The 25,753-nt window shown below is 43.4% G+C and overlaps 1 protein-coding gene across 1 annotated transcript; it reads left to right on the top strand.

The window, feature by feature from the left end:
- The first annotated feature begins 1,641 nt into the window (after positions 1-1,641).
- tlk1b (tousled-like kinase 1b) lies at positions 1,642-24,330 on the top strand. The gene is made up of 22 exons (XM_053636088.1): positions 1,642-2,045; positions 9,736-9,854; positions 10,154-10,225; positions 10,340-10,378; positions 10,506-10,578; positions 11,108-11,151; positions 11,463-11,552; positions 11,654-11,740; positions 13,305-13,397; positions 13,611-13,721; positions 13,823-13,959; positions 14,477-14,665; positions 14,772-14,838; positions 15,348-15,445; positions 16,311-16,392; positions 17,066-17,157; positions 17,274-17,363; positions 17,962-18,131; positions 19,087-19,222; positions 19,337-19,448; positions 21,391-21,498; positions 21,625-24,330. The coding sequence occupies exons 2-22, from the start codon at positions 9,738-9,740 to the stop codon at positions 21,787-21,789; spliced, it is 2,172 nt and encodes a 723-aa protein (XP_053492063.1). The 5' UTR covers positions 1,642-2,045; positions 9,736-9,737; the 3' UTR covers positions 21,790-24,330.
- The last annotated feature ends 1,423 nt before the right edge of the window (positions 24,331-25,753 follow it).

The raw sequence follows: 25,753 nt of genomic DNA, 5'->3' as shown, positions 1-25,753 counted from the left end.
CAGAATATTCTTTAGCAGAATGAATACGGAGGAATGCGATCGTTAACCGTGTCCAAGATTTATTCTGTAATGAAACTTTTTTAGTTCAAACTTCTTGCAGCAAAATGCTGGTATGTTTTCACTTTGGTTATCTGTTTTCTACACAGTGGTATTCAACCCTCGCTTCATCTCTGTCTAAAGAGTGTGATGCAGCAGCGCTTTAGTCCTTTAGGATGTCCAGCTCTCTCACATCATCATCTATACACTCTGTTCAAACAGATCAGCTTCCAAAGTTGAAACGTTCACCGGCATCGACGCCATTGTGCTCGTTATCGCTTAGATCACTGACTGGACAAGCTCCTGAAACTCTGCCATAACCCAGAGCAATTGCGAATGCAATGTATAGCTACATGCATAGCTACATTGCATTCTGGGATGTTGAGTCCAGCACCGGCACCACCGTCTCTTCTGCTTCTATGCTGGATTTCTCATCCGTATAAATGGTGAGAGAGAAAAGAAGCTCTTGCTCTTTTGTTTTGTTTTTTGAAACCAACAGCAAAATCTGACTGTTTTCCCTTATGTTTGAACTCACTGAAAAATGTTCTGCTATTAAACACCACTGTAACTCTTCTAACTGCTAACTACTCACTAACAAAAATACAACACCAGCCAACTAATTACCACCGGATTTTTACTAAGCAAATCAAAAATGTTTTGGTGTAAACATGTATAATGCGTTTCCTTCAATTTCATTACTTAAAAACTTTTACTCTTTGCTTTTTAATGTTTGCGAAAGATTTTGACACAATATACTGTATGTACTTTCGCTTAAGTGTAAGTAATTTAGCGTTAGTAATAGTAATTTAGGATCCCTGTTCTTTTCATTTAAACAAAAACAAACAAACAAACAAACAAGCAAAACAGTAGGCGGGGACATATATGTTGAGCAACATTTATAGGAAGCCAGTTTTTGTCTGGATAATTTTTTTTGAGAAATGATTGGTTTTCCATTTCTGCTCATCATCAATAAATAAACACATAATAAACAAACAAACAAAACAGGACGTAGGTAGGGCCATTGATGAGTGACATCTAATAGGCAGTCAGGTTTTGTCTGGATACATTTTTGTTACATGATCAATTTTCCTTTCCTGCTCTTTATCAACAAACAAACAAACAAACAAACAAACAAAACCAGAAGTAGGCGGGACCGTCAATGTTTTCCCTGAATCCCAAATATAGGCTAGTTGATCAGCCATGACATTTGTGACTGAGGCTAAAAAGTCACCTAAAAAGTGGCTTAAAAACTCCCAGTTTAACTGGATCACACATTCACACACTTAAAACACCTTTTAGATCTTTAATACGATTTTATTCTGCTAGGTCTTTCAGATTTTCCTTGCATGAAAACCCGGAAGTGGGCGGGAACATTCATTTTGAGTGACGTTTATAATTGGCAGGCTGTTAGCCGATTTTTGTGTCTGGATAAATCTATTTTTTTGATAAACGACCGGTTTTTCATTTCTTCTCTTCATCGGTAAATCCGAAAATACGTAAATAAACAAACAAAGTAAATCAAACCGGAAGTCATCAGTGTCCACGGGCGCTCCATACACAGTGCGCATGCGTGAAGCAAGCTGCCGCGCATGCGCAATGCCTAATGGAGCAGGGACTCGGCTCGGGTTGTGACAGTGGGGTTTATTTGAGAGTGCATGAACCTGTGGCTATAGCGGATGTGTGCAGTGTCAAAGCGATGCGTTATAACCGAGACATAAACGCTTCATAGCGCACTGCGGAAGGGAAAGCAAGGAAAAGAGATGTGAGCAGTCATCATTCGGAATAGCGACGCAGGAGATGTCGGAGGTTGGATTGGTTTGGGATTGACTGTCTGGTTTGTTTGTTTTTTTTCTCCCCACCCCGCACTTCTGGGCTTAATGAGTGTCCAAAGTGAGAGAATCCTCACTGGAAGTTTGGACGCAGCGCCATCTTTGGTCCCAGTTCTCCATCTGCGACCCCGGGCCTGGCTTTAAACACACACATCTCAACCCCCGGGATCCGTGACAGAGGTAATCTCAGCGTATTTGTGATATTTAAAGTTCATTTTCCCTCGAAAGTGTCCTTAATTCTCGGATTGGGTCGAGGGAATAATTTATTTAAAATTTTGACCCCAGACGTGAAAAGGCCGCGGACTATGTGCTCCAGTCTCCCCCGATGGCGCACGCGCTGGTGCATTTTATTCTTCATGGTTGTCGCGAGCTGTTTTTTTTTTTCGCTTCAAAACCCGAGTTTCGCTTTCAGAAGTTTTTTCACCCTCATTAGTGCTTTAAAATGATTTTATTTATCGATTACTGACAGCTTAACATGTTCTATATTGCGATGTCAAGCTGGTTAGCCTAGCCCGGTGTCAGTAATGCCCTTAAACCAGCATAATTAACACATAATTAGCAGCCGAGCTAGTTAGGCAGTGTGACGTCATTTTAACGGGCATTTTTTCACGTCTTGCTGTGGAGATTAAACGGAGCTCGTGCGTTTTTAAACATTACACAACGCGAGTAAATATTACACAAATGAATAATAATAAAAAAATAAATAGCCAAGGTTTAAACAAGGGGGTTAATCTTTTTCTTGCTTTGCATTGTCATGCCTCAGCACGTCCATCACACTGTTTCACCACAACTCAGGGCTCAGAGGCTTCTTAAAGTTCAAAACAACAACAGAATTAATCTTTGACAGCTTGTTGTAGATGTTTATTACGGTTAGAGATCCGAGTATGATAGTATATCTTCAATAAATACGTACAATATAATAAAAGAATAGTTTTGGAGATGAAAAATGGTTCGTTTTTTTTTTTTGACGTTTTTGACGACTCATCCTGTACTAGTCTTGCGTTCGTCCAATTAAACGCTCTCTAGAACATAGAAGTCCCACCCCCTGGGGTGGGAGCTTGCCCTCCGTGACTATGGGTCGTTCGGATCGTTTTACTGACTTGGGTCTTTGAATATTGTTCAGCAAAACGAACGAATCTTTATTTATTTCGTTTCGTTCATTTTGAGCAGATTTTCAATTAAAATGTTACAATTTCATTAGCCAGGTTTCCCCCAACACTACTATTGCTACTACTTATGCAACCTGTGATCATATATAAGGAATAAGGAAAAAAATTATAATGTATCCAAGGACAAATTATGGGAAACAGAAATGATTGATTCTCTACGCAACCAGGTTTCAGCGGCGAGTTGTTCGTTCTTATGTCACGTGACGGACGCATACGCTGAAGCTCTGAAAAGTTTAAATCATTAACTAACTCTTTATTACTAGATTTTGCTGTTATAGTGTAGCCTTTGTCCATTACGTGTTTTCTAGCTAAGCTCCACTGACGCATAGGCCTGTCATGATAACTACTAATAATTGCCATAAACAATATTATTGTCATTTTAAGATCATTTTACACTGCCCTCCACTAATATTGGCACCCTTGGTAAATCTGAGCAAAGAAGACTGTGAAACATTGTCTTTATTGTTTAACTTTTTGATCTTTTTTAGTACACCTGGGTGACTAGGAACAGGAAATTGTTCAACCATGTCTTCCTGTTTCACAGGGGTATAAATATGAGGTAACACACAGACCAAATTCCCTTAGTCATTCATAACAATGGGTAAGAGTAAGGAATATAGCTGTGATGTGCGGTAAAAGGTTGTTGAGCTTCACAAAATGGGGCGTGACTATAAGAAAATAGCACAGGCATTGAAAATGCCCATTTCCACCATCAGGGCAATAATTAAGAAGTTCCAGTCAACTAGAAATGTTATGAATCAGCCTGGAATTGGACGTGTGTCTATATCGTCTCAACGCACTGTGAAGAGGACGGTTCGAGTGGACAAAAAATCTCCAAGGATCACAGCTGGAGAATTGCAGAAATTAGTTACATCTTGGGGTCAGAAAGTCTCCAAAGCTACAATCCGAAGTCACCTACATCACCACAAGTTGTTTGGAAGGGTTTCAAGAAAAAAGCCTCTTCTCTCATCCAAATACAAACTCGAGTGTCTTCAGTTTTCCAGACACTACTGAACTTCAAATGGGATCGGGTTCTGTGGTCAGATGAAACCAAAATAGAGCTTTTTGTAATAAACACCAGAGGTAGTTTTGGAGCACACAGAGAGGTAGTCATATGGAAAAGTACCTCATGCCCACGGTTAAATATGGTGGTGGATCTTTAATGTTTTGGGGCTGTTTTTCTGGCAGAGGACCTGGACATTTTGTTAGGATACATGGCATCATGGACTCTATCAATGAATGAAAACCTGACTGCCTCTGCCAGAAAGCTTCAAATGGGCCGTGGTTGGATCTTCCAGCAGGACAATGATCCAAAACATACATCAAAATCAACACAAAAATGGTTTACTGACCACAAAATCAAGGTCCTGCCATGACCATCCCAGTCCCCTGACCTGAACCCCATACAAAACCTGTGGGGTGAACTGAAGAGGAGGAACAGGAAATGTGAAGGATCTGGAGAGGTTCTGTATGGAGGAACGGTCTCAGATCCCTTACCATGTTTTCTCCAACCTTTTGATAAACCTGTGTTGTGTTTTGCAAGTGTTTGATATCCATAAGAGCAGAGTATTTTTGTGAATTTTTTTTGAACAAAAGATCAAAAGTTTAAACAATAAAGACAATTTCTCACAGCCTTCTTTGCTCATATTTACCACGGGTGCCAATATTAATGGAGGGCAGTGTATGCCGCTGATATAATGATACTATAACAGCATAATAATGCAAGTACAGACTTTCAAAGCGCAGTGAACTTTTAATACTTAAGGATATTCAGATATTGGGATTGGAATGTCAGAAAATATTTTTTTTGTCTTCTGACGGTGAATATCACTTAAATTTAGTCAATATTTCATCGTGTCACAATTATTCATTTTAAACACAGTATTTGCGTTCGAACGTGCGTTTTCATCTTAAATTCGACGAATATAGAGCAGATGAGAGGACAGAAGCAGCGTGAACGGGTAAAATGTTGCTGATATTCGTTCTTATGTAAACACAACGGGCGATATCGAGGTCAGGAAAAAAATGCTCGAGGTCACGTCCGTATATCGTACGATAAACCGATCACGTAATTATCGTGAAAGGCCCGAAGACGCAGATGATTATTTGATCCTTCGTTGGACGCATCGAGACGCTTTTGTGTTCACGCTACAAACGTTACCGTGATCGGACCACCAGATGTCTTCGAGACACACTGGACGCCGTTCAACACCTGTACTTAGCGCCGCTCATGTCTGATTGGATCGCGCAGATGACCCTGCGGCTCTCCATCTTCCTCGGCGTTACTGATATTCGACCACGAATAGCGTTAGAGCGCGTACGGGATATGTGGAGCTGATACGGATGACAACGTGCCAAAGATTACTCACCGAAGTGAAGTATTCACCCATGAAGCAGAAGTGTGCAGGTCAGGACAAGACGCTTACGCCCGCTTTAATTTTTTCTCTCTCCTGAATTGTGTAATAATATCCCTGCTTGGATCGCGTTTAGACGACGGACTTATAAATCGTGACTAAAACATGTCTTTTCGTCATGTCTAGACAGTTGGAAGACTTGAGCCACGTGTTACGACGCTGGAAGCCGTTTTACGCTCGGGGTGCTGGAGGTTTGAGCAGCATGCGTGCGACGTGCTCGATGACGCGACGATCTAAATCATTTTACTTTGAACACCGAGCGCGTGACGATTAAAGCGATACGTTGCAAAGTCACAACTTTGTACAAAGCAGTACAGAAAACGGACGGAGGGGTTTGGTCTCTAACGGTTCGGTCGGTTCGACTTTTACATGTCCCCGCCCATGTTCATGAAGCTCCGCCCCCAGGATCTTTACTGGCCTGTAGAGTGTCTATAAAATAATTTCTCTCAATAGGCTCGTACAAACACGGACAATCCTTCCAGACAGGAAGTGTGTTTTCCAAATGTGTTTTTTTTTTTTCTGCGACTTAACAAACTATTGCATTTAAAAAAAAAAAACATACTCTGAATATCATCCAGGTTATTTGTACAACCTTTAAATTGGCTCATTTAAAAAAAAAAAAAAGTCAGTCCCTCCAGGATCTCGCGGATTTTGCGATCGCAGGAAATGACACGAAATGAAGGAAACGCCGCAGAACTCGGAGGAGCTTGGTATTTTTCAGCATTACCCCGGATTCTCCCTCAGATTCGGGCCGAGACGCGTCACGTGACGTCATCACGACGCGCATTCAACTGAAGCCCTGTTCGATTCACGAGTACGGCTAAAAGGTCTCGTTTACCGACAGACTTAACTGTGAAAGAGCGTGCAAAGCTATTTCGTGCGCTTTACGATTTCGCCAATTCGAGTAGTTTTCCGCAGATAAAGCACAAAAAACCGCTGTAAATCCTGTCGCATATTTTTGAAAGACTCCGCAGCAAAATCAAGTGTTTTTGGCCGTGACATTCACGAACAACTCTGTGGGAAAACCTGTAAAGACTGAATATTATTATCTATGTTGTTGTTTTTTATTTTATTTTTTTTACGATTGTTATTATTATTATTATTATTATTTTATCAGTTGGAGCTAAAGGAAGCCGTTAAGACAGTGGGAGCTCAGTGGTTAAGGCACTGAGCTACTGTGAGGGAAAGGAAGTCCTCCTCGCCGTGACGTCACCAGAAACTCGGGCGATTTAAAAAAAAAAGAAAAGAAAATAATTTAGTTTTTTTTTTTTTGTATAAAAGCAGCACTAAAAACCTCAGAAAGAAGTTCACGAGTTTACAGCTCACTCTTGGCTGAATGCGTGCTAATTTTATTCGTCTTTATTAAATTCATAATTAACTGCGGAACGTTCTAAACTCGGACGACGTTTCCTCTTTATCCTTAAAGGCACGTTTGGGGTAATGAGGCTAATGTCGCGAAACCTACATTACACACTCGCCTCAGACGCCGTTTGGATCATTAACGAGGCATAATTCCAGCCTTGCCATGAAAAATAAAGAAACTAAACTACGTCAGAAATATTCCACTGTATCTGGATGAGTTTTATGGTGACAGTTTTTTCTTTCGTCGATGATTTATTTATTCCGCAAAAATATTTTCAGTCCCTTTCACGAAGAACGTCGTTTCCTCGACCCTGAGTGTGACGCGGACGCATTGACCCGGCTTCAAGGAGGAGCGTGCGACTGTTTTTAGCTCTGTGACGTCCTTCCTTCTGTCCGTGTTTATACGTGAACCGTGTGTCATGCAGCGTCACAAACCACACGAAGACGTCTGAGACGGCCAGCAGCTCCACTGCGTGGTCGAGAGCCAGCGGGAGGGTTTAGGACGGGGTTCTTACATCACAGAGCATGATCAGGTTATCGATAACGTAACGGTTGTAACAGACTGGCGTTCGTGCTGCAGCGCGTTCTCCAGCGTGACAAAATGGCCGCAGTGTGCTGACTGACTGATGAACGAACAGGACTGGTTCTGTGTAAATGTGTGTTCAGTCGGACATCTTACACCCGACGCCTCCTGTTTTTCACCCAGACACTCGTGTGTGTGTGTGTGTGTCTCTCTCTCTCACGCACACACACACACACACACAGCAGCCATGGCACAACTTCATGCCAAAAAGTGCTCGCAGCCGAATTGCTCCCAAGATGGAGGAAGGGTGGCAGTGTGGCACATATGAAGGTCAAAAAGAGAGAGAGAGAGACTGATGGATAGAGTGCTGGAGACAGACAGGTGGGGGAGAGACGGAGAGACAGATGTGGGAGAGAGACAGATGGGGGAGAGAGAGAGTCAGATGGCGGAGAGAGAGAGAGACAGATGGGGAGACAGAAAGAGAGACAGGTGGGGGAGTGAGACAGTCAGATGGGGAGAGAGAGACAGATGGGGAGACAGAGAGAGAGAGACAGATGGGGAGACAGAAAGAGAGACAGGTGGGGGAGAGAGAGAGAGAGAGAGATGGGGAGACAGAGAGAGAGACAGATGAGGCAGACAGAGAGACAGATGGGGCAGAGAGAGACAGAGAGAGAGACAGACATACAGAGAGAGACAGATACAGCGAGAGACAGACAGATACAGAGAGAGACATACAGAGAGAGAAACAGATACAGCGACAGACAGACACAGAGAGATACAGATACAGCGAGAGAGACAGACAGAGAGCGAGAGAGACAGACATGCAGACAGCGATAGACAGATTCAGAGACAGATACAGAGACAGACCGAGAGAGATACAGACAGATTCAGAGACAGAGAGAGAAAGACAGAGAGAGAAAGACAGAGACAGACAGCGAGAGAGACACAAATACAGATACTGAGAGACAGACAGACAGAGAGACAGATTCAGAGACACAGAGAGAAAGACAGATACAGAGACAGACAGACTGATTTATACACAGACAGGGAGAGAGACAGACATACAGAGAGAGATATAGAGAGAGACATACAGATACAGAGAGAGACAGCTAGAGAGAGAGATACAGATACAGCAAGAGAGACAGACAAAGAGAGAGACAAATACAGATATAGAGAGACAGATACAGAGAGAGACAGAGAGAGAGACAAATACAGACACAGAGAGAGACAGATACAGTGAGAGAGACAGACAGATACAGAGAGGGAAAGAGAGAGACAAATACATATACATACAGACAGACAGAGAGGGACAGACGGACAGATAGAGAGAGAAAGATACAGAGAGAGACAGACGGACAGAGACAGACAGACAGATTCAGAGACAGAGAGAGACCGACAGAGAGAGAGAGAGAGAAATACAGACACAGAGAGAGACAGACAGATTCAGAGACACAGAGAGAGAGACCGACCAAGAGACAGATAGACTGATTTAGACACAGACAGGTAGAGAGACAGACAGAGAGAGAGAGAAGATACAGATACAGAGAGAGACAGACAGATTCTGACACAAACAGAGAGAGAGACAGACATACAGATACAGAGAGAGAGACAGACAGATTGAGACACAGTGAGAGACAGACAGAGAGAGACAGACAGAAACAGAGAGAGACAGACAGACACTGAGAGAGATACAGACAGAAAAGAGAGAGAGACAGACAAAAACAGACAGAAACAGAGCGAGAGACAGACAGATTCAGACAGATACAGACAAAGAGAGAGACAGACAGATGCAGACACAGAGAGCGAGACAGTGTAGGGCAGTGGTAGCTCAGTGGTTAAGGTGTGGGATTACTGCTCGGAAGGTCGTGAGTTCAAATCCCAGGACTGCTGAGCTGCCGCTCTTGAGCAAGGTCCTTAACTCTCAACTGCTCAGATGTATAAGTGAGATAAATGTAAGTTGTTCTGGATAAGTGTGTCTGCCAAATAACGTAATGTGTTGTAATGTAATGAGAGAGAGAGACAGGCAGAAACGGAGAGTGAGACAGACAGGGGACACAGTAAAGACACGATGACTGAAACGCTCTGTGACAGTTTTTATTTATTTAAAAGAGACGATTAGCCTAACATGCTAATGCAGTTAATGTCCCTGACACACCCGTCTGACTGTCTGCTGCTGTTCTGTGTGTGTGTGTGTGTGTGTGTTAAAAGGTCTATCCATTTGATCCTCTTACTCTTACAATAACCCTGTATCAGGTACACAGTGTGTGTAGTCCGTGTGCTGCGTGAATGAACACGGAGCAACACTCACTGTCAGTGTCAGTGTGTGTTCTAATAGGTTTCATGTTTGTGTATTAGTGAAATGTGTAATAGTGTGTGTGTGTGTGTGTGTTTGTGTATGTTAGGGATGGAGGAGCTGCAGTCTCTGGACCCACGCAGACAGGAGCTGCTCGAGGCTCGGTTCATGGGGGCGGTAAGCGGTAGCACCGGGGGCAGCACAGGCAGCGCCAGCGGAGGAGCCAAGGTGTGTGAGGAGCTGTGTTGTAGCTCACACACACACACACACACACACACACCCACGATGATCAAAGGCCGTGTCCCAAACTGTCCTGTTTGCAGTACCAGTACACTGTGTGTTTTAGCTAGAAGCTATGGCGAACTTTTATGGTTACCATGACAATTGGCTAGTCCCTGGGGTTATGTCCGAACAGTCATACTGCTACCATAGTTTAGCACAGATAATAGATTTAATAATTACACAAAACATGATTTGTGTTATTATCTGCATTGATGTGTGTGTGTGTGTGTGTGTGTGTGTTTTAGGGCTTGATCAATAATGAGTGCTCCAACCACAGCTTTGGCAGTCTGGGATCATCAAGTGACAAGGAATCTGAGGTAACCGCACGTACACACACACACACACACACACACACACACACACACACACACACACACAGCATTTGTTAGTGATTAACAAAATCTTGACCTCGTTCCTTCTCTTCACTGCAGAACTCCGACCTGAAGAGAGGCGGCTCTCCGGCGTATTCCGTAAGCCAACCTTCTCAGCTGTTTAAAAATAATAGCACCCACTAATCCCCCTGCACAGACACCATGGCTCCGAATCGATCACGCAGTATATTTGAATATATTTTGTTTTGTTTTGTTTTGTTTTTAGACACCCGAGAAGAAGCACTCCGAGACGACTAGGAGGAAGAGGAAAGCCGACAACCAATCAGAGAGCAGCCAAGGTGTGGCCTACTTCCTGGTTTTTTTCCCCCTACAAATGTCCTATTCTACTTCCAGAGCCACCTGTAGTGTATGCTATCTATGTAGCATAGTGATATTCATTTGGAAACTAGCTAGCTAAACTAGAAGCCGCACGGAAGCTGACAAACCATGACGACTGACGACGCTACATGTGGCAACGTCCCAAACCGCAATAATAAAAAAAGCCGTCAATCACTGTCAGTTACTGTCAATCACGTGTACGCCATCAGATGGCCGCCGCACACGTCCGATACCATAAACATATCTTACACTATACACTACACCAGCTGTATCACGATACCACGTAATACTCTGTCCATTCATCGTTCAAATCTACGAAGCGAACCAAATTTACACACACACTACCAGTCAAAAGTTTCTGGACACTTGACTGAAATGTTTCTCATGAGCGTTAAAAACAGGGACGTTTTGGTGGCTCTGATGTTAGCGGTCTTATTCGTCTCTGCTAGAGACGCCGTAACACCCTGTCTTTCTTTTGAACCTTTCCAGGGAAGTCATCCGGTCGAGGAGCGAAGATCAGCGATTACTTCGACGTAAGTGCTGTTAAATGTGTGCGTCAGTCTAATTAGGGTTAAGGTTCCAGTGTTGGGGTCTACGACTCGCACCCTCGCATCCAACACACAACCTAGTGTTCAAGAGGTTTTATCGAACCTTCGTATTTATTTATTTAATTATTTATTTACGCTACACTGTAGCTTCTGTCTTTTCCTTATAGAAAGACACTGCTAACACTGTAGCTGCTCTCTAGGTTACGCTCGGTAGACTTGTATTTCCTAGTTGCCCAGCAACAGTGTTTAATCAAATACGTTTTGGAAAAATAATCCGGGAAATCCTCACGCCGCAGTTTCAGGCAGGAAACGGCTCCAGCCCTGTCAGAGGAATGCCGCCTGGTCTTCGTGCCCCACACGGCTCTCATTCTGCCCCCGGCTCAATCGTAAGTGTCTGAACGAGTCTGTTCATGAGTTATCATGAGTTATGTGATTCATCCTCATTTATTTAGTTATTTATTAATGAATTTTTTCGTCTGCGTGTCAGGTGCGACAGAACAGTTCCTCGCCCACCAGCCTGTGTTTCACCGATCACATGATGCAGCCAAAACAGCTCGGTATCAGAAGTGTGCAGGTAACACACACTCCATCGCCTAAATATTTCCCATCCCACCCAGAAGAGGATTAGGTTCCCTTTCGAGTCTCTGAGGTTCCTCGGAGAGTGCCCCCCTCCCCCCCCACCCTCTCGCCCACTCCCCCCACCCCCTCGCCCACTCTATCGCCTCTGGATTGTTCATTAGGGATCCGAATCTACATCCGAACTTCTGTTAAGCTGCTTTGTGGACCGCGTCGACTGTTACAAGCGCTGTACAAATTCCAGCGGTCGTTAGCGTCGGCTCGTGTTCGTTTCAGCGGCGTTTGCTCACCGGTGTGTTCTCGCCGAGAAAATACAGCTCCTGGGTTTCTGCCACGTTTGAGCTCACGAACCGACGTCCAAACGACGCACCGTTGCTGAAACATGCGAACAACACCGGCTCACGGCGCCGTTTCCCGAGACATCGGTTCTGCACAGTCCCACTGTCGTCTCATTGGTCAGAGCGCGCCTGTTTGTGTTCTGGAATTCGTCTCGTAGCGGTCATCCGTCAAGACGGACGGACAGCAGCTCCATGAGCTCGTCGCAGCTTTCTTTTTAGCCGTGGATATTATAATTAATCAGTTTAAACAGGAAATCGCATCATATTTTGCACTCCCTACAATTTGCACACCTCGTTTGCACGTGTAGTTTTTCTTCTCCGTTTAATATATTATAATTGTCAATTTTTCCTTTTGAGTTTTTTAATTTTTACAATTATATGTAATTGTAATTTTTGTATTCTAAGTTGTACATTTTTTCCTAAAATATATATATTTATTCTCTGTATATTATATTCTTATTATATTTTTGTCTTTATTATTTGTCTTTTTTTATTCTCTCTTACATATCATTGCGGTTGTAAAAAAAAACCCAAAAACATTCCACTGTGTGTCATACTGTGTATGGTTATGTCTTATTTATATGTGATAAATAAGATTCGATTCGACTCGATTTGAAATGGACGTTTTCACAGCGCCGTCTCCCCGAGACGCTCGCCGAACACCTCGTAAACCCCGGGCGCCGTCGTGCGTTTTCGAAAGTCGTTCAGAAATGCGTTCGTCGGACCAAAAACTTTCTCAACAAGGTGGGTTTATTTTATTTCGTCTTCGGTCCGAGTTAAACGGCAATTCGTGCCGCGAGTTTGCTGTTAGCAAAGCAAACACGCTTCCCATCATGCAGTCGCTATACAGGGCTCGGATCGCTTTCTCACCGCAAGCGAACCACGACTCCAGGGTTCGTTTCAGTGCGGATCTGAGCGCTCGTGTAGAGAGGCAGAAAACGCACCAGGTTCCGAAACAAGCGCGAGCCAGACGTGGACACGCCCTAAGTCGACAGCAAAAAGGCAAATTTGAGTAAAAAAAACCCCAAAAAATGATTTGTCAATCAATATCGTCGGCTTATTTGATTTGCAGCCTTACAGAAATCCGGATATAGATATAAATTCATAGAGATATATATATATATATATATATACAGTAGACATAGATCACAACTCTAATACATCCCTATATCTCCAGTGACAGCGCTATGTGCATGCACAGACCTTTTGTGTGTGTGTTTCCAGACTGATCTGACTCTGTTAAAGCTCGCTGCCCTTGAGAGCAATAAGAATCTGGACCTGGAGAAAAAGGAGGGCAGAATAGATGATCTGCTCAGGGTAAGAATGCAAAAGGAGCGACTACATCTGCCTCGATGTCGTAGTTGTGTCATCGTTTGGCCGAGTAAATTGAATTACACGCCTCTACATTCTGTATTTCGGTCTATTCCTAATAATCATTTGTTGCCGTGTTAAGCCTGGTGCGCAGAATGAAACCGTCGGTTGTGTCAGTGGCGTCCTCCCAGAAATCTGCTGTCTGTGTGGTCTCCTCAGGCTAACTGTGACCTGCGGAGACAGATCGAGGAACAGCAGAAGCTGCTGGAACGGTATAAAGAGCGGCTGAACAAGTGCACCACCATGAGCAAGAAACTGCTCATCGAGAAGGTAAGACCGGTAACACGTGAACCGTCGATTTGTTTCTCCGCGCACGATCGGGGTTCGTTCGCTGTACTCGTGTGTGTGTGTGTGTGTGTGTGTTCGATCAGAGCACCCAGGAGAAGCAGTCGTGTCGGGAGAAGAGCATGCAGGATCGTCTACGGCTCGGCCACTTCACCACGGTGCGACACGGAGCATCCTACACGGAGCAGTGGACCGACGGATACGCCTTCCAGAACCTGGTCAAGTAAGAAGCACGCGAAGAATAGTTATGGAAGAACTGACATCGGGCTGTTGAATTATTAGAAAATATCGCGCACCCCGACGTGGAAATGTGGCAGCGCAACCCGTGAATAAAACCGTCTAATAAATAATAATAATAATAAAGAAGAGCGATCACAACAGTTATATGAAACGCAAGGGCAAGGCAGATCACTCGCTGTTCCTAATATTGTGGCAGGCTGAGACATATTGTACTGCTATTACACAGCAGTCTTTATCTTCTCCTACCAGGAGGGGGAGTTTTTCCACTGTTTGGTGTGAAAATTGTCAAATGTTTGGTGGTGTGTGTCTTATCTCTATAACCGCACACCTCAGAACGTCTCAGCCAATCAGAATGGAGAATTCAGCAGCGCTGTGGTGTCATTTTCTAATAATCAGCACTGGTATTGATAACAGTTCTGCAGTATTTATTTAAGCAAGTGTCACCAATGGAAATTTGGTGTATAATGGGAAAGTGTGTGTGTGTGTGTGTGTGTGTGTAGGCAGCAGGAGTGGGTGAACCAACAGAGGGAAGATATCGAAAGGCAGCGGAAGCTTCTCGCAAAGCGCAAACCTCCGAACACGGCGCCGTCTCAGAGCCTGGCGCCTTACAACGAGTCCAAACCCAGAAAGACCAAAGCCGTGAACGGAGCGGACAACGACCCCTTCCTCAAACCCAGCCTACCTTCACTGTACGCAGCGCTCAGCGTGTCACGGGGAAACGATGCGGGAGTACGAGCGCACAGAGCGCCGATCGTTGTTCTAACGCCCTTTCACCCTTTTTCTTTTCTTTCACAGGTTAACTTTAGCAGAGTATCACGAACAGGAGGAGATCTTCAAACTCCGACTGGGCCATCTCAAAAAGGTCTCTCTCTCTCACTCACACACACACACGCACCCACACACTCTCACTCACACACACTCTCACACTCTCACACACTCCCACACACACTCTCACACACACTCTCACACTCTCACTCTCACACACACGCATATAGGTGTAGTTCTGAGTACATTACCATGAATTTACATTTACGGCATTCGGCAGATGCCCCTTGTACACAGAGACTTACAACCCCAGTTCCAAAAAATTTGGGACGCTGTGTAAAATCTCATAAACCTGTATGTTATTCACTATAGTGCATAGAAAACATATAAAATGTTTAAACTGAGGAAATGTACCATTTAAAAAAAACAACAAAAAAAAAACGGTCATTTTGAATTCAATGGCGGCAACATGTCTCAAATTTAGAGATGGGGCAACAAAAGGCTGGAAATGTAAGTGTTGGTAAAAAGAAATAGCTGGAGGTTGATTGGCAACTGTTTACATGTGTGTTTAACCCCATGCGGATGTGTGTGTGCGTGTGTGTGTAGGAGGAAGCGGAGATTCAGGCTGAGCTGGAACGTCTGGAGCGAGTGAGGAATCTGCACATCCGTGAACTGAAGAGGATCAGTAACGAGGACAGCTCCCAGTCAGTCCTCTCTCTCTCTCTCTCTCTCTCTCTCTCTTTTTTTCTAACCCTATTCTAGCATTCATATATCATTTAATTTTCAATCTAGCTCATTTAAAGTCCCAATTTTAATGAATTTTTTTTTGTCTGAGAATGGATGGATGAATTATCAAGAACTGTTTAGAAAAATGCCAGAAACAATTTGGTGGTTTTTTTTTTGTTTGTTTGTTTGTTTGTTTTTTTTACTGTGAACTCAAACAAAACCTCCTGAAGTTTAGAGTATCTTTAGAAAGTTATACCTGGATGTTTTAGACTTCCGAATTAAATTTTGTCTTCATCTAACATTCCCTTAGCCAGTTCTGGCCATTTATTACGATGTAATTCTAGGTGTTTTTCAATGGGGAAAAAGGTATTTTATTTACTGACGATGTAGACGTGTCCATAAAAGAGATGAGGAATTTCCCTCCCCCCTGCCCAAAAGAAACATGTTGATTGGTGGAGTAGATGACGGTTTGAACCAGTCTGGGCATGGAGAGGGGGTGGGACTAAACAGCAACAGCCGTTTCCTGTTTGGTTCAGGAACAAACTGCATGGGTTTCCTTGACAATTCAACGCTGCAGAACGTGATAGCGTAACCACGATGTATCCTCGTTCGCTACCGAGTGTCCGAACGTCCACCTGAGACTGAAAAGCTGAGAATCTGCACTTTACGGGACTTTTTTAAAGGATTAGGAAATGAGACTTAACCAGCGAGGTTTTAGACACACCTTTATACAGACTGGACGTTTTTACGGCTTTTGTTAAACTGGCTCCTCACATCATCATCATCATCATCTTTGTAGAAAGAAAGTCTACAAAGTTTGTATGTTTTGTTCGTTTCTTCTAGGTTTAAAGATCACCCAACTCTCAACGACCGATACCTGCTCCTGCACCTGCTGGGCCGCGGAGGATTCAGCGAGGTTTATAAGGTAATTCAGGTCATCGGAATCCGAATCGTTTTTTATTTTTTTACTCTCATTGGCTAGTGAGATTGGGATCTAAAACTCGAGGATGATGATGACGACGACGACGACGCTCCGTACCGCTCCTGAGAGCTCATCTCGAAAAAAAATTGTCGTATTAGACTCGCATATTAACCTCACATATTAATTAAGAACTAATATACTAGCTTAAGTAAGTAAGTAAGTGATTTCCAGTACAAACACTATAATTACACACCACTGAAGTCTCTACTTCCTGGTCAGGCAGCTGTCCATCCAAATCTCACTATCCAATGGGAGTAAAACGCTGTTAAGCCCCGCCCACACGAGAGGTTTGTGCCAGAACGGCGAACGTAAACTTGCTAACGAAAACTCGAAAGCGTAAATGAAAACTCAGAGGGGAAATCTTTCTTCCTCTTTCTATAATGTTCCATTTAAAATGGAGAAAAATTATTAATTATAATTAATTTCCTGTTAAATACATTAAAAAAAAACTGTTAAAATAAATCTTCTAACCTGATCCAAACACCTTTTATCCATCCGCCCGCCCATCCACTCGTCTGCCTGCTATTGATTAAAAAAAAATTCACAAATGGTCACATGACTCACTCGCATACTCAAACCGATGGATTTTTTTTTTCTTTCTTTTTGTTTGTTTCAGGCCTTCGACCTGTTTGAGCAGCGTTACGCAGCAGTGAAGATCCACCAACTCAACAAGAACTGGAGAGAGGAGAAGAAGGAGAACTACCACAAGTACGTACACTTTCAGAACCGCCGTCTCTGCTGCACACACCGGCGGTGTTGATGACGCAGGACCCGCTGCTGCAACCGGTACGTTCTTAACCTTCGCGTTTGTGCTCTTTCCACAGACATGCGTGCAGAGAATACCGAATCCACAAGCAGCTGGACCATCCCAGAATAGTCAAACTGTACGACTACTTCTCCCTGGACACGGACACGTGAGTCACAGGAGCATTTCCTGAAACGATCGGTGGAGGAAATGGTGCTTTAGAGTCCGTGCCAAATCCAGCAAGCGTTACAAAAATCCAGACACGTCCAGGTTTACTGTGGGAACGAACGGAACCGAGTACCAAACTATTAAAGAACCAGCTGTTTTAAAAAAAAATATCCCATAATGTCTGTTCTGCCTCTGAAACAGCACTGTAGCGCCCTCTACTGGTGCTGTAGTTTAGTGTAGTGTTTGTCCCATTGGTGTTGCTTTTAATCCCTCTGTCAGACCTGGAACACGCGTCTCTAAAGTCTGTCCTTATCCTTCCTTTATAAGCAGCTTTTGAGTCCGGTGTTTCGATCTCGACAAATTTTTTTTGTTGCTATGGGATTTTCTGTATTACTTTAACACCAAGATAACAACAGTGTTCATTTACAACACGGGGCTCCTGCCGGAGTAGGACACCAGGTATCCGGGAACCTTTAGATATAGACTAGCTATAGATTGTAGTGTAAATAGTACGGTGGAGTAAAGTAAGAACAGACACAAGCTAGAGTAAAGATATAACACGAGCTGAGTTGTGTCCTGATGTGCAGCGATGGTTCCAGGTTCTGCACGGTGCTGGAGTTCTGCGAGGGGAACGATCTGGACTTCTACCTGAAGCAGCACAAGCTGATGTCTGAGAAAGAAGCTCGTTCCATCGTCATGCAGATCGCCAACGCCCTCCGATACCTCAACGAGATCAAACCGCCAATCATTCACTACGACCTCAAACCAGGTGAAGCACACGCTACTGTCAGGGACCAGGCGAGCTCCGATACGCACTCTTCTCTCTGACACCATCGTACCTTTTTATTTTATCACCCATGTCTGTCTATAGAAAGACTTTTCCTAGATGTTTGGGCCAAATGAGTAGGTCTGTCACAGACCGTGCGTTCAGGTCCTCCTAGGAAGTTCGTATTTTACGAGTCGGGAAGTCGTAATTACGATGTCAGGTCCGTTCGAGTCAACTTCTGTCGGAGCGAGACGGCGGCGTACCTTCCCTTAATTAATTATTAAAACAGTACAACAAGGTTTTTAAAACAATTTCTAGAAAATTAAGAACAAACAATGCGCATTGCATTTTTAACTGTGTTTTTTAATCAATTCACAAAGCCGGTGTAAACTTTATCGTTACGGGTCATATCGGAATCGTATAATCCCGTCGTATTTTTCTGCAGGAAATTAGCTTGTTTTATTCTAAATCTAAATCTAAATAACTGAAATCAGCTTCTGAGGCGAGCGAGTAAACGTTCAGTCCCCCCCAGGACACGGAAATTCCTAACTTGAAGAAAATCCAGAGTTTCCCCCCACTCGTAATTCCGACTTTGCGGTAGCGTTCGTGCACGTTCAGCTGGTAAATACGATCTTTCCGACGCAACTCGAACGCACCATTACCATGATTTTTCCTGTTCGTGCTCTAAATCAAAAACGTGATGGCGTCGTGTGTCTCGAAACTAGTTCAATGTCTTTTTAAAATTTATTTATTTATTTATTTTTGAATAAATGTCCAGTTTTCCTCTTTTTTTCCGCTCCATGTTTTATTTTTTATTCCAATACAGAAGTGAGTTCTCGCTTGTTTTGATGCCAGTATAAAATCCACACTAATTCCATATACGTAATTAATAAACGAAGGCAGTGGAATAGAAACGTTTAAAGCTGTCTGGCGTGTAACAAGCGAAACGTGCTCCCAGGTAACATCCTGCTGGTGGACGGTACCGCATGCGGAGAGATAAAGATCACCGACTTCGGCCTGTCGAAGATCATGGATGACGATAACTACGGTGTGGACGGTATGGACCTGACCTCGCAGGGAGCCGGGACCTACTGGTGAGCTATCAGGATGGTTTTTACTCCGAAATGAACCTAACTCTAAAGAGCTGTGGAATGAAAGGATTTCGCCGTTTAACCACGTTTGCGTTTTTTTGTTTTCGACGTGTTTAGGTATTTACCACCGGAGTGCTTCGTAGTTGGAAAAGAGCCGCCAAAGATCTCAAATAAAGTGGACGTCTGGTCTGTGGGCGTCATCTTCTTCCAGTGTCTCTATGGACGCAAGGTAATTAACACACACACACACACACACACACACACACACACACACACACACACACACACACACACTAAATGCTCAACTCTAAACACGTCAGAAAGGTCAGTTAAGGGTAAAGGAGACATGCAGAAGATGCAGGTTTGCTTCCAGTACTTTAACTTTGTCTAGGTGAACTTTGACCTTTGAAGTCTTGAGCCAATAGAAAGCAAGAAGGCGGGACTGTGGTCTTGATTTTCGGTTTTAAAAAAATAAAATAAAGTAAAAATAAACATCGAGTTACCGTTGCTCGGTGTTTACACGCGTTAGGGTTTTTCTGATAAAATGACATTTTTGTTCTTTTTGGGTTTTTTTCTTCTCCTTTCTGCCTTCGCAATGTCGAGAGCTCTTTCCGTAACTTCCTCTAACCTCTAACCTCTTAACGTTTCACACGAATACAGCTGCTTTTAAAAAGCGTTGCCGTCTGTAGTGCTTTTTAAAAGTTGAGAAAGTTCTTTTTTTAAAATAAATATATATATATATTATTATTAAAGAAAACCAAGCCCTGAGCAATCTGGTTACAGTCTGAGAGGCAAGTGAGAAAATCCAACATGGAGGACGGACGCTGCGTTCGACTTTGTCCGCACGCTGATTGATCGATCGAACACGAATACTTGTATGAACTGTATATAAAAATAAGAAGTGCTTCCATGTTGATTTCATCCAATTCCTGAACTCGGGGCCCTGCGTGTGTGACTCGGAATTCCGAGTCAAGGTCGGAAACGACGAGTCGGAGTTTACATACACCACCAGTCAAAAGTTTGTGGACACTCGACTGAAATGTTTCTCATGATCGTTAAAAACCTTTTGATCTGAAGATGTATGATTTAAATGTTTCAAATCGGTGTCGTAGACAAAAATATAATCGTTCCAGCGTATCCGTTTCTTTCATTAGAAAACCCGGAGCGAAATATTTCCCGAAAAGCAGCCGATAAGAGTCCGGCGTCGGTGTGAACTCCTTTAATACTGTTTAAAAAGCATCTCGGGGAAATTCCTCAAGAAATCCGGTGAGAAAACGCCACGAATACATTTCTGGAAATTCTAGGTGAAAAGGGCGTCGACTTTGAAGATGCTGAAATATTAAATTATTTTGATCTATTTTGGATTTTTTTTTATCACAACATAATTCCCATAGTTCCATCTGTTACTCCAGAGTTTTGATGACTTTATTATTATTATTATTATTCTAAAATGTGGAAAAATAAATGTAAATAAAGAAGGCGTGTGTCTAAACTTAGCAGTCGTGTATTCGGCGCTCTGTATTCACGTGACGTATTCCGATTGGTTCCTGACTTTTTCGGACATCCTGTAGATCCGGGACGTTTAGCCGGTACGGTTGGCTGAAGTCGTAACGGTGTTGTTAGGGATAGAAGTCGCTCCGGTCAGCACCTTTTCTGTAGGGAAGAAAAATAAATACGCCCAATCGGTCCGTCCAGGATTTCGCGATTCTCGTTTCGATCGCAGAGTCAAGCGAATTCCGCAATATTCCGAGGAGCTCGCGCTTTCTTTTTCTAAATCACCGCAGATTTTCCGGGGATTCGGGGCCGAGACGCGTCACGCGACGTCATCGCGGTCAAAGCCGCCTTCGAGTCACGTTTCACGTGCGTTGAGCACGAGTGCAGCGGAAAGGTCTCGTTCAGTGACAGACATCGCTGCGATAGAGCGCTCCAAACGATTTTACGAGATTGTGATTCCGCCAGTTCGAGTAGTTCTCCGCAAAGTCTCATCGCAAGTGTTTTTTGCCGCAACACAATCGCAGAAATACTCGCTACTGTTTCTCACACGCTTTTATATCGTATCTCATCTTCTCTGGTGTGAAAAAATTTATTTGAGTATCATATAATACAATATTCTTTTTTTTGCCATATTTACCCCTGTGTGTGTGTGTGCGTGCGTGCGTGCTATTCTGCAGCCGTTTGGCCATAACCAGTCTCAGCAGGACATCCTCCAGGAGAACACCATCCTCAAAGCCACTGACGTCCAGTTCCCTCCCAAACCTGTGGTCAGCAACGAAGCCAAGGTATACACACACACACACACACACACACACACCACCGTCCACTCACGGCAGCTCCTCGCCTCGCTCTTCTCCGTCGAGTAATTTGTTGACTCCTCCCTCTCCCTCTTTCTCATTGTGTCTGCGTAGGCGTTTATTCGGCGCTGTCTGGCGTACAGGAAGGAGGACCGCTACGACGTCCACCAGCTCTGTAGCGACTCGTACCTGCTCCCTCACATCCGGCGAACCAATTCGTCCGGAAACCTGCAGGCCATGCCCACTAGCCCCGCCTCCTCCTCAATCATCTCATACTGATCTCATGTTGATCTGTCTGGCTTGAAAAGTGATTGAGTTTGTTTTGTTTTGTTTGTTTGTTTGTTTGTTTTGAGCGAGTGCCCTTGTGTGTAGGTGGGGGAAAGTGTGGGAGGGGTTTACGGGTCAGGACGTGGGCCTAAACACACACCTGGCTGAAGTTGCCATGGTGAAAGTGCACTTGATGATGGGATGTTGAGCACAGGTGGGAGAGTGGGGAGGAAAAAAAAAAACTTGAATACTAATGCCACAAGGTGGCTGGGTTAAACATGAGTGTACAGGAGGTGTGCGTGTGTGTGTGTGTGTGTGTGTGTTGGGGGAGGGCATTACACTTCACACTTTTCATTATTTCTTTGTCTTATGTCCCCTGCTGTGTGTGTGTGTGTGTGTGTGTGTGTGTGCGCGCGAGTGTATCAGGTGCTGTTGGGATATGTCGTGTGTGTGTGTGTGTGTGTGTGTGTGAGAGAGCAGGTCCAGGGTAAACTTGATTTCTTCAAATAGATATTTCTGGATCAACATTTTTTTTTTCCAACCAATCATCGACCTCTGATGTCATCAGCGTGCGCCTCGGAAAACTCGGAAAACTCACATCGGATTTTTTTAAACATTCTTTTTAACGCCGCACTATTTTGAAGGACCGGTGTCCGAGACCACAGTACCCATAATGCACTGCGTCATTTTGGTTCGATTAGTCCACACCTTCACTGAGGAATACAGCGGGTTACTATGGAAACGGCTCTAACGTCGAATGCGAGTGTTTTTTTATGAAGTAATCGTGCGTGTTTACGGAGGCGGTCCTCGCTGTAGAAAAACAAGGCCAGGGGGCGGAGCCGGATCCGATCCAGCCGTTCGGATTTCTGATCCCGTACGCCTAACCCTAACCTACACGACACCGTACGAGACATTAAACACACTCACACAGCCTGGAACACGTCGCACTCCCTGTATGTTTGGCTCGACTCCGCCCAGGTAGTCGGCGCCGGATCAGGTCCGACTCCACCTTGTGGACTCTGTGACTCTGTCTTTAATGCAGCAAGGCGTTCATTTCACTCTCTCAGTGCCATCTAGAACACAAATCTGCTACAAACTACAACCTCAAGCTAATAAATTACATAAAGGCGTGAAGACGAGGCACGATCTTACGGAAGCTATTCTCACCGAGGTTTATCCGGTTTTCCAGCACTGAAACGATACAGTAAAGAGGTTTTGTGCCCGTGTGCCATCGGAACTACACCATCTACACCTCATAACCTTCTGGTTCTAGCTCTCCACAACGTTTGAAGGATTGCAGCGAGCTTCAATCATCACTCTTTTAGTAACGTTAAAGTGTTTGCGTGAGACGAACCGAGCTAAAATTTTCCTCAACCTCCGCAATGGCCTGTAACGTGCGAAGCCGGTTCCAGACACAGCTCATTTGCATATAGCGACGCCCACAAACTCCATACAAGGTGAAGTGCACAGAGAGCTGGGAGCATGAAATGAGCAATCAGGGTAAAGGGTGAAAGGCAGATGTGGAGCTTATTTCGACTCACTATTGTGCCAAAAAAAGGAATCTGATTTATTTGGGCGTGTCGGCTTGTTTTCTTTAGTCTTTGTATTCGTTCATTAATTTAACGCCACATAGTACGACAGGGCTGGATTTCACAACGCGTTCCCGATTGTACTCTTCGTCCCTGATCCCAGCGAACTAGCACGAGGACGTGATTTTGATCGAGACGCCAAAGCTCTTCTCTAAATCGCTCTGAATAAATGTCTGTGAAACGCCGTAAACCAAGCGATTTAAGGTCGACCGTTATACTCCACGTATAAAAGGGCAATCACGATACAAGTCGAGGTTCACTTCAGTGTGGAAGTTAACACGCACAGGAGCGTAAATGCTTACACACACACACTGTCTAGATGATCAGGATGGAAAACGGAGTATTTGTTTAGCTTTATGAACACAGGAGGAGTATGTGGCTCATGCTGATGACATCACATGGCAGTGATTGGTGGAAATAAACTTCACGTTTAATAACGGATCATGTTCACGGCCGGTCCAGGATCGGTGTTGGACTGTCCCACGTCGCCCCCTGAAGCAATGTTCACGTTGCTGCTACTCAGTGTTGCTTTTTAGTTTTCAGTTAGGCTTGTGTTTTTGTTTTTGTATACTGTACAATTTAACAAGAGATGTCATATATGAGAAGTTTATTTGCCAGGAATTTGCAGCATGTTCATTCAGTACCTTTTTGTCAGGTGTGTGTGTGTGTGTGTGTGTGTGTGTGTGTGTTGAGGGGTGTGCGTGTGTGTAACAACTTCTAAGCTAACAGACAGAAAGTGGGCCTGACCCCGCCCCCAAATCACAGATCACGCCGTGCGACCAACCAGGAGCCGGAATCAGCAGTGCTCCGTCTGCTTTCTTCTTCTCCTCCTCCTCCTCCTCCTCCTCCTCCCCGTCTCTCCCTCTCTCTCAGCCCTTCGTCTGTGATCGGTCTCTGAAATGCTGCTGCCGTTGTAGGGAATGTAGCCAAAAGAGAAATAAAAATTCCTAAAGCTATTTTAATACACCTGCTTTGGATGCTTTTATTGGCTGATGGAAATCCGAGACCACACCCATGCAAAGCTGCCTGGGTAAAAAGGCAAAACAGTTTCTCACCAGAAAGACTCAAGAGTTTCAAGGTGCAATGGGTAAAATTAGTCTTATAAGATGGTGGATTAGACATTTGAGTTATTTTTCTTCTTTTTTATTCATCGAACCCATGTCCCATGTTCACCAAACTCCGCCCCCAGGGTCTACCGTGGCCCTTAAAATGCAAAAAGTGTAGCCTCTACTAAATGACTAACCCTTTCATGCATACTGTCCACACACACACACACACGATATACAGTACAACTCGTCTTTCAAATATTTTAGGAAAATATCAAATGTAAATCATCTCCAAATCACTTGAGCGCGTTATTTAATTTAACATAAACGTCTGTAGCTGCGTAGGATTATTTACCATTCTCCATCTGTATTAACTTGGTATTAAAACCACATTAAATAACTAAATTAAATAAAAATCCTAATCAAATTTTAATTGAAATATTTTTTGTTCAAGACACCACCTTAGATTTAAAAAAAAATAGTTTTATTTATTTTGATAATCAGTTCTAAACTGTAAATTTTGTATTTCTGAAAGTTTAAATTTTAAAAAAATATATTTTAGAATTGAATGTTATTGCTGATTTGTTCTATTTTTTAAATATTTATTTACTTTATTATGCTCATAAATAAATTTATGCATGAAAGGGTTAATCTACTGCTGAGGCCATGGCTGAAACTATTATTTTATATTTCTTTTTTTTTTTTCCTGTTCTATACATCTTTCTGGTTATTTCACAAGTAAGGAATAAAAATAAATAAATAAACAAATCACTTATTGCTACTTGAAGCAATCATCGCTGATGTATAGTACCGGTCAAAATTTTAGACATGCATTCTTTATAATTCCCCCCCAACATTTTATAAATAATAATAATAATAAAAAAATCATCAAAACTCTGGAGTAACACAAATGGAACTATAGGGATTATGTTGTGATTAAAAAATCCTAAATAAATCAAAATAATGTAACATTTCAGCATCTTCAAAGTCGACGCCCTTTTCACCTAGAATTTCCAGGAATGTATTCTTGGCGTTTTCTCGAGCGATTTCTTGAGGAATTTCCCCGAGATGCTTATTACACAGTATTAAAGGAGTTCACACCGACGCTGGACTCTCATCGGCTGCTTTTTGGGAAATATCTCGCTTCGAGTCATCCGTTTAAAAAAAAAATATTATTTTATAAATAAAATGTTAGTTTTAGTCTAATGAAAGAAATTAATACGTCGGCACGATTATATTTTTGTCTACGACACCGATATCACACGTTTAATCACACACCTTCAGATCAAAGGGTTTTTAACAATCGTGAGAAACATTTCAGTCGGGTGTCCACAAACTTTT

Source organism: Ictalurus furcatus, chromosome 11 (genome assembly GCF_023375685.1).
Source record: "Ictalurus furcatus strain D&B chromosome 11, Billie_1.0, whole genome shotgun sequence".
NCBI lineage: Eukaryota > Metazoa > Chordata > Actinopteri > Siluriformes > Ictaluridae > Ictalurus > Ictalurus furcatus.
This window is presented reverse-complemented; position numbering and strand designations above follow the sequence as displayed.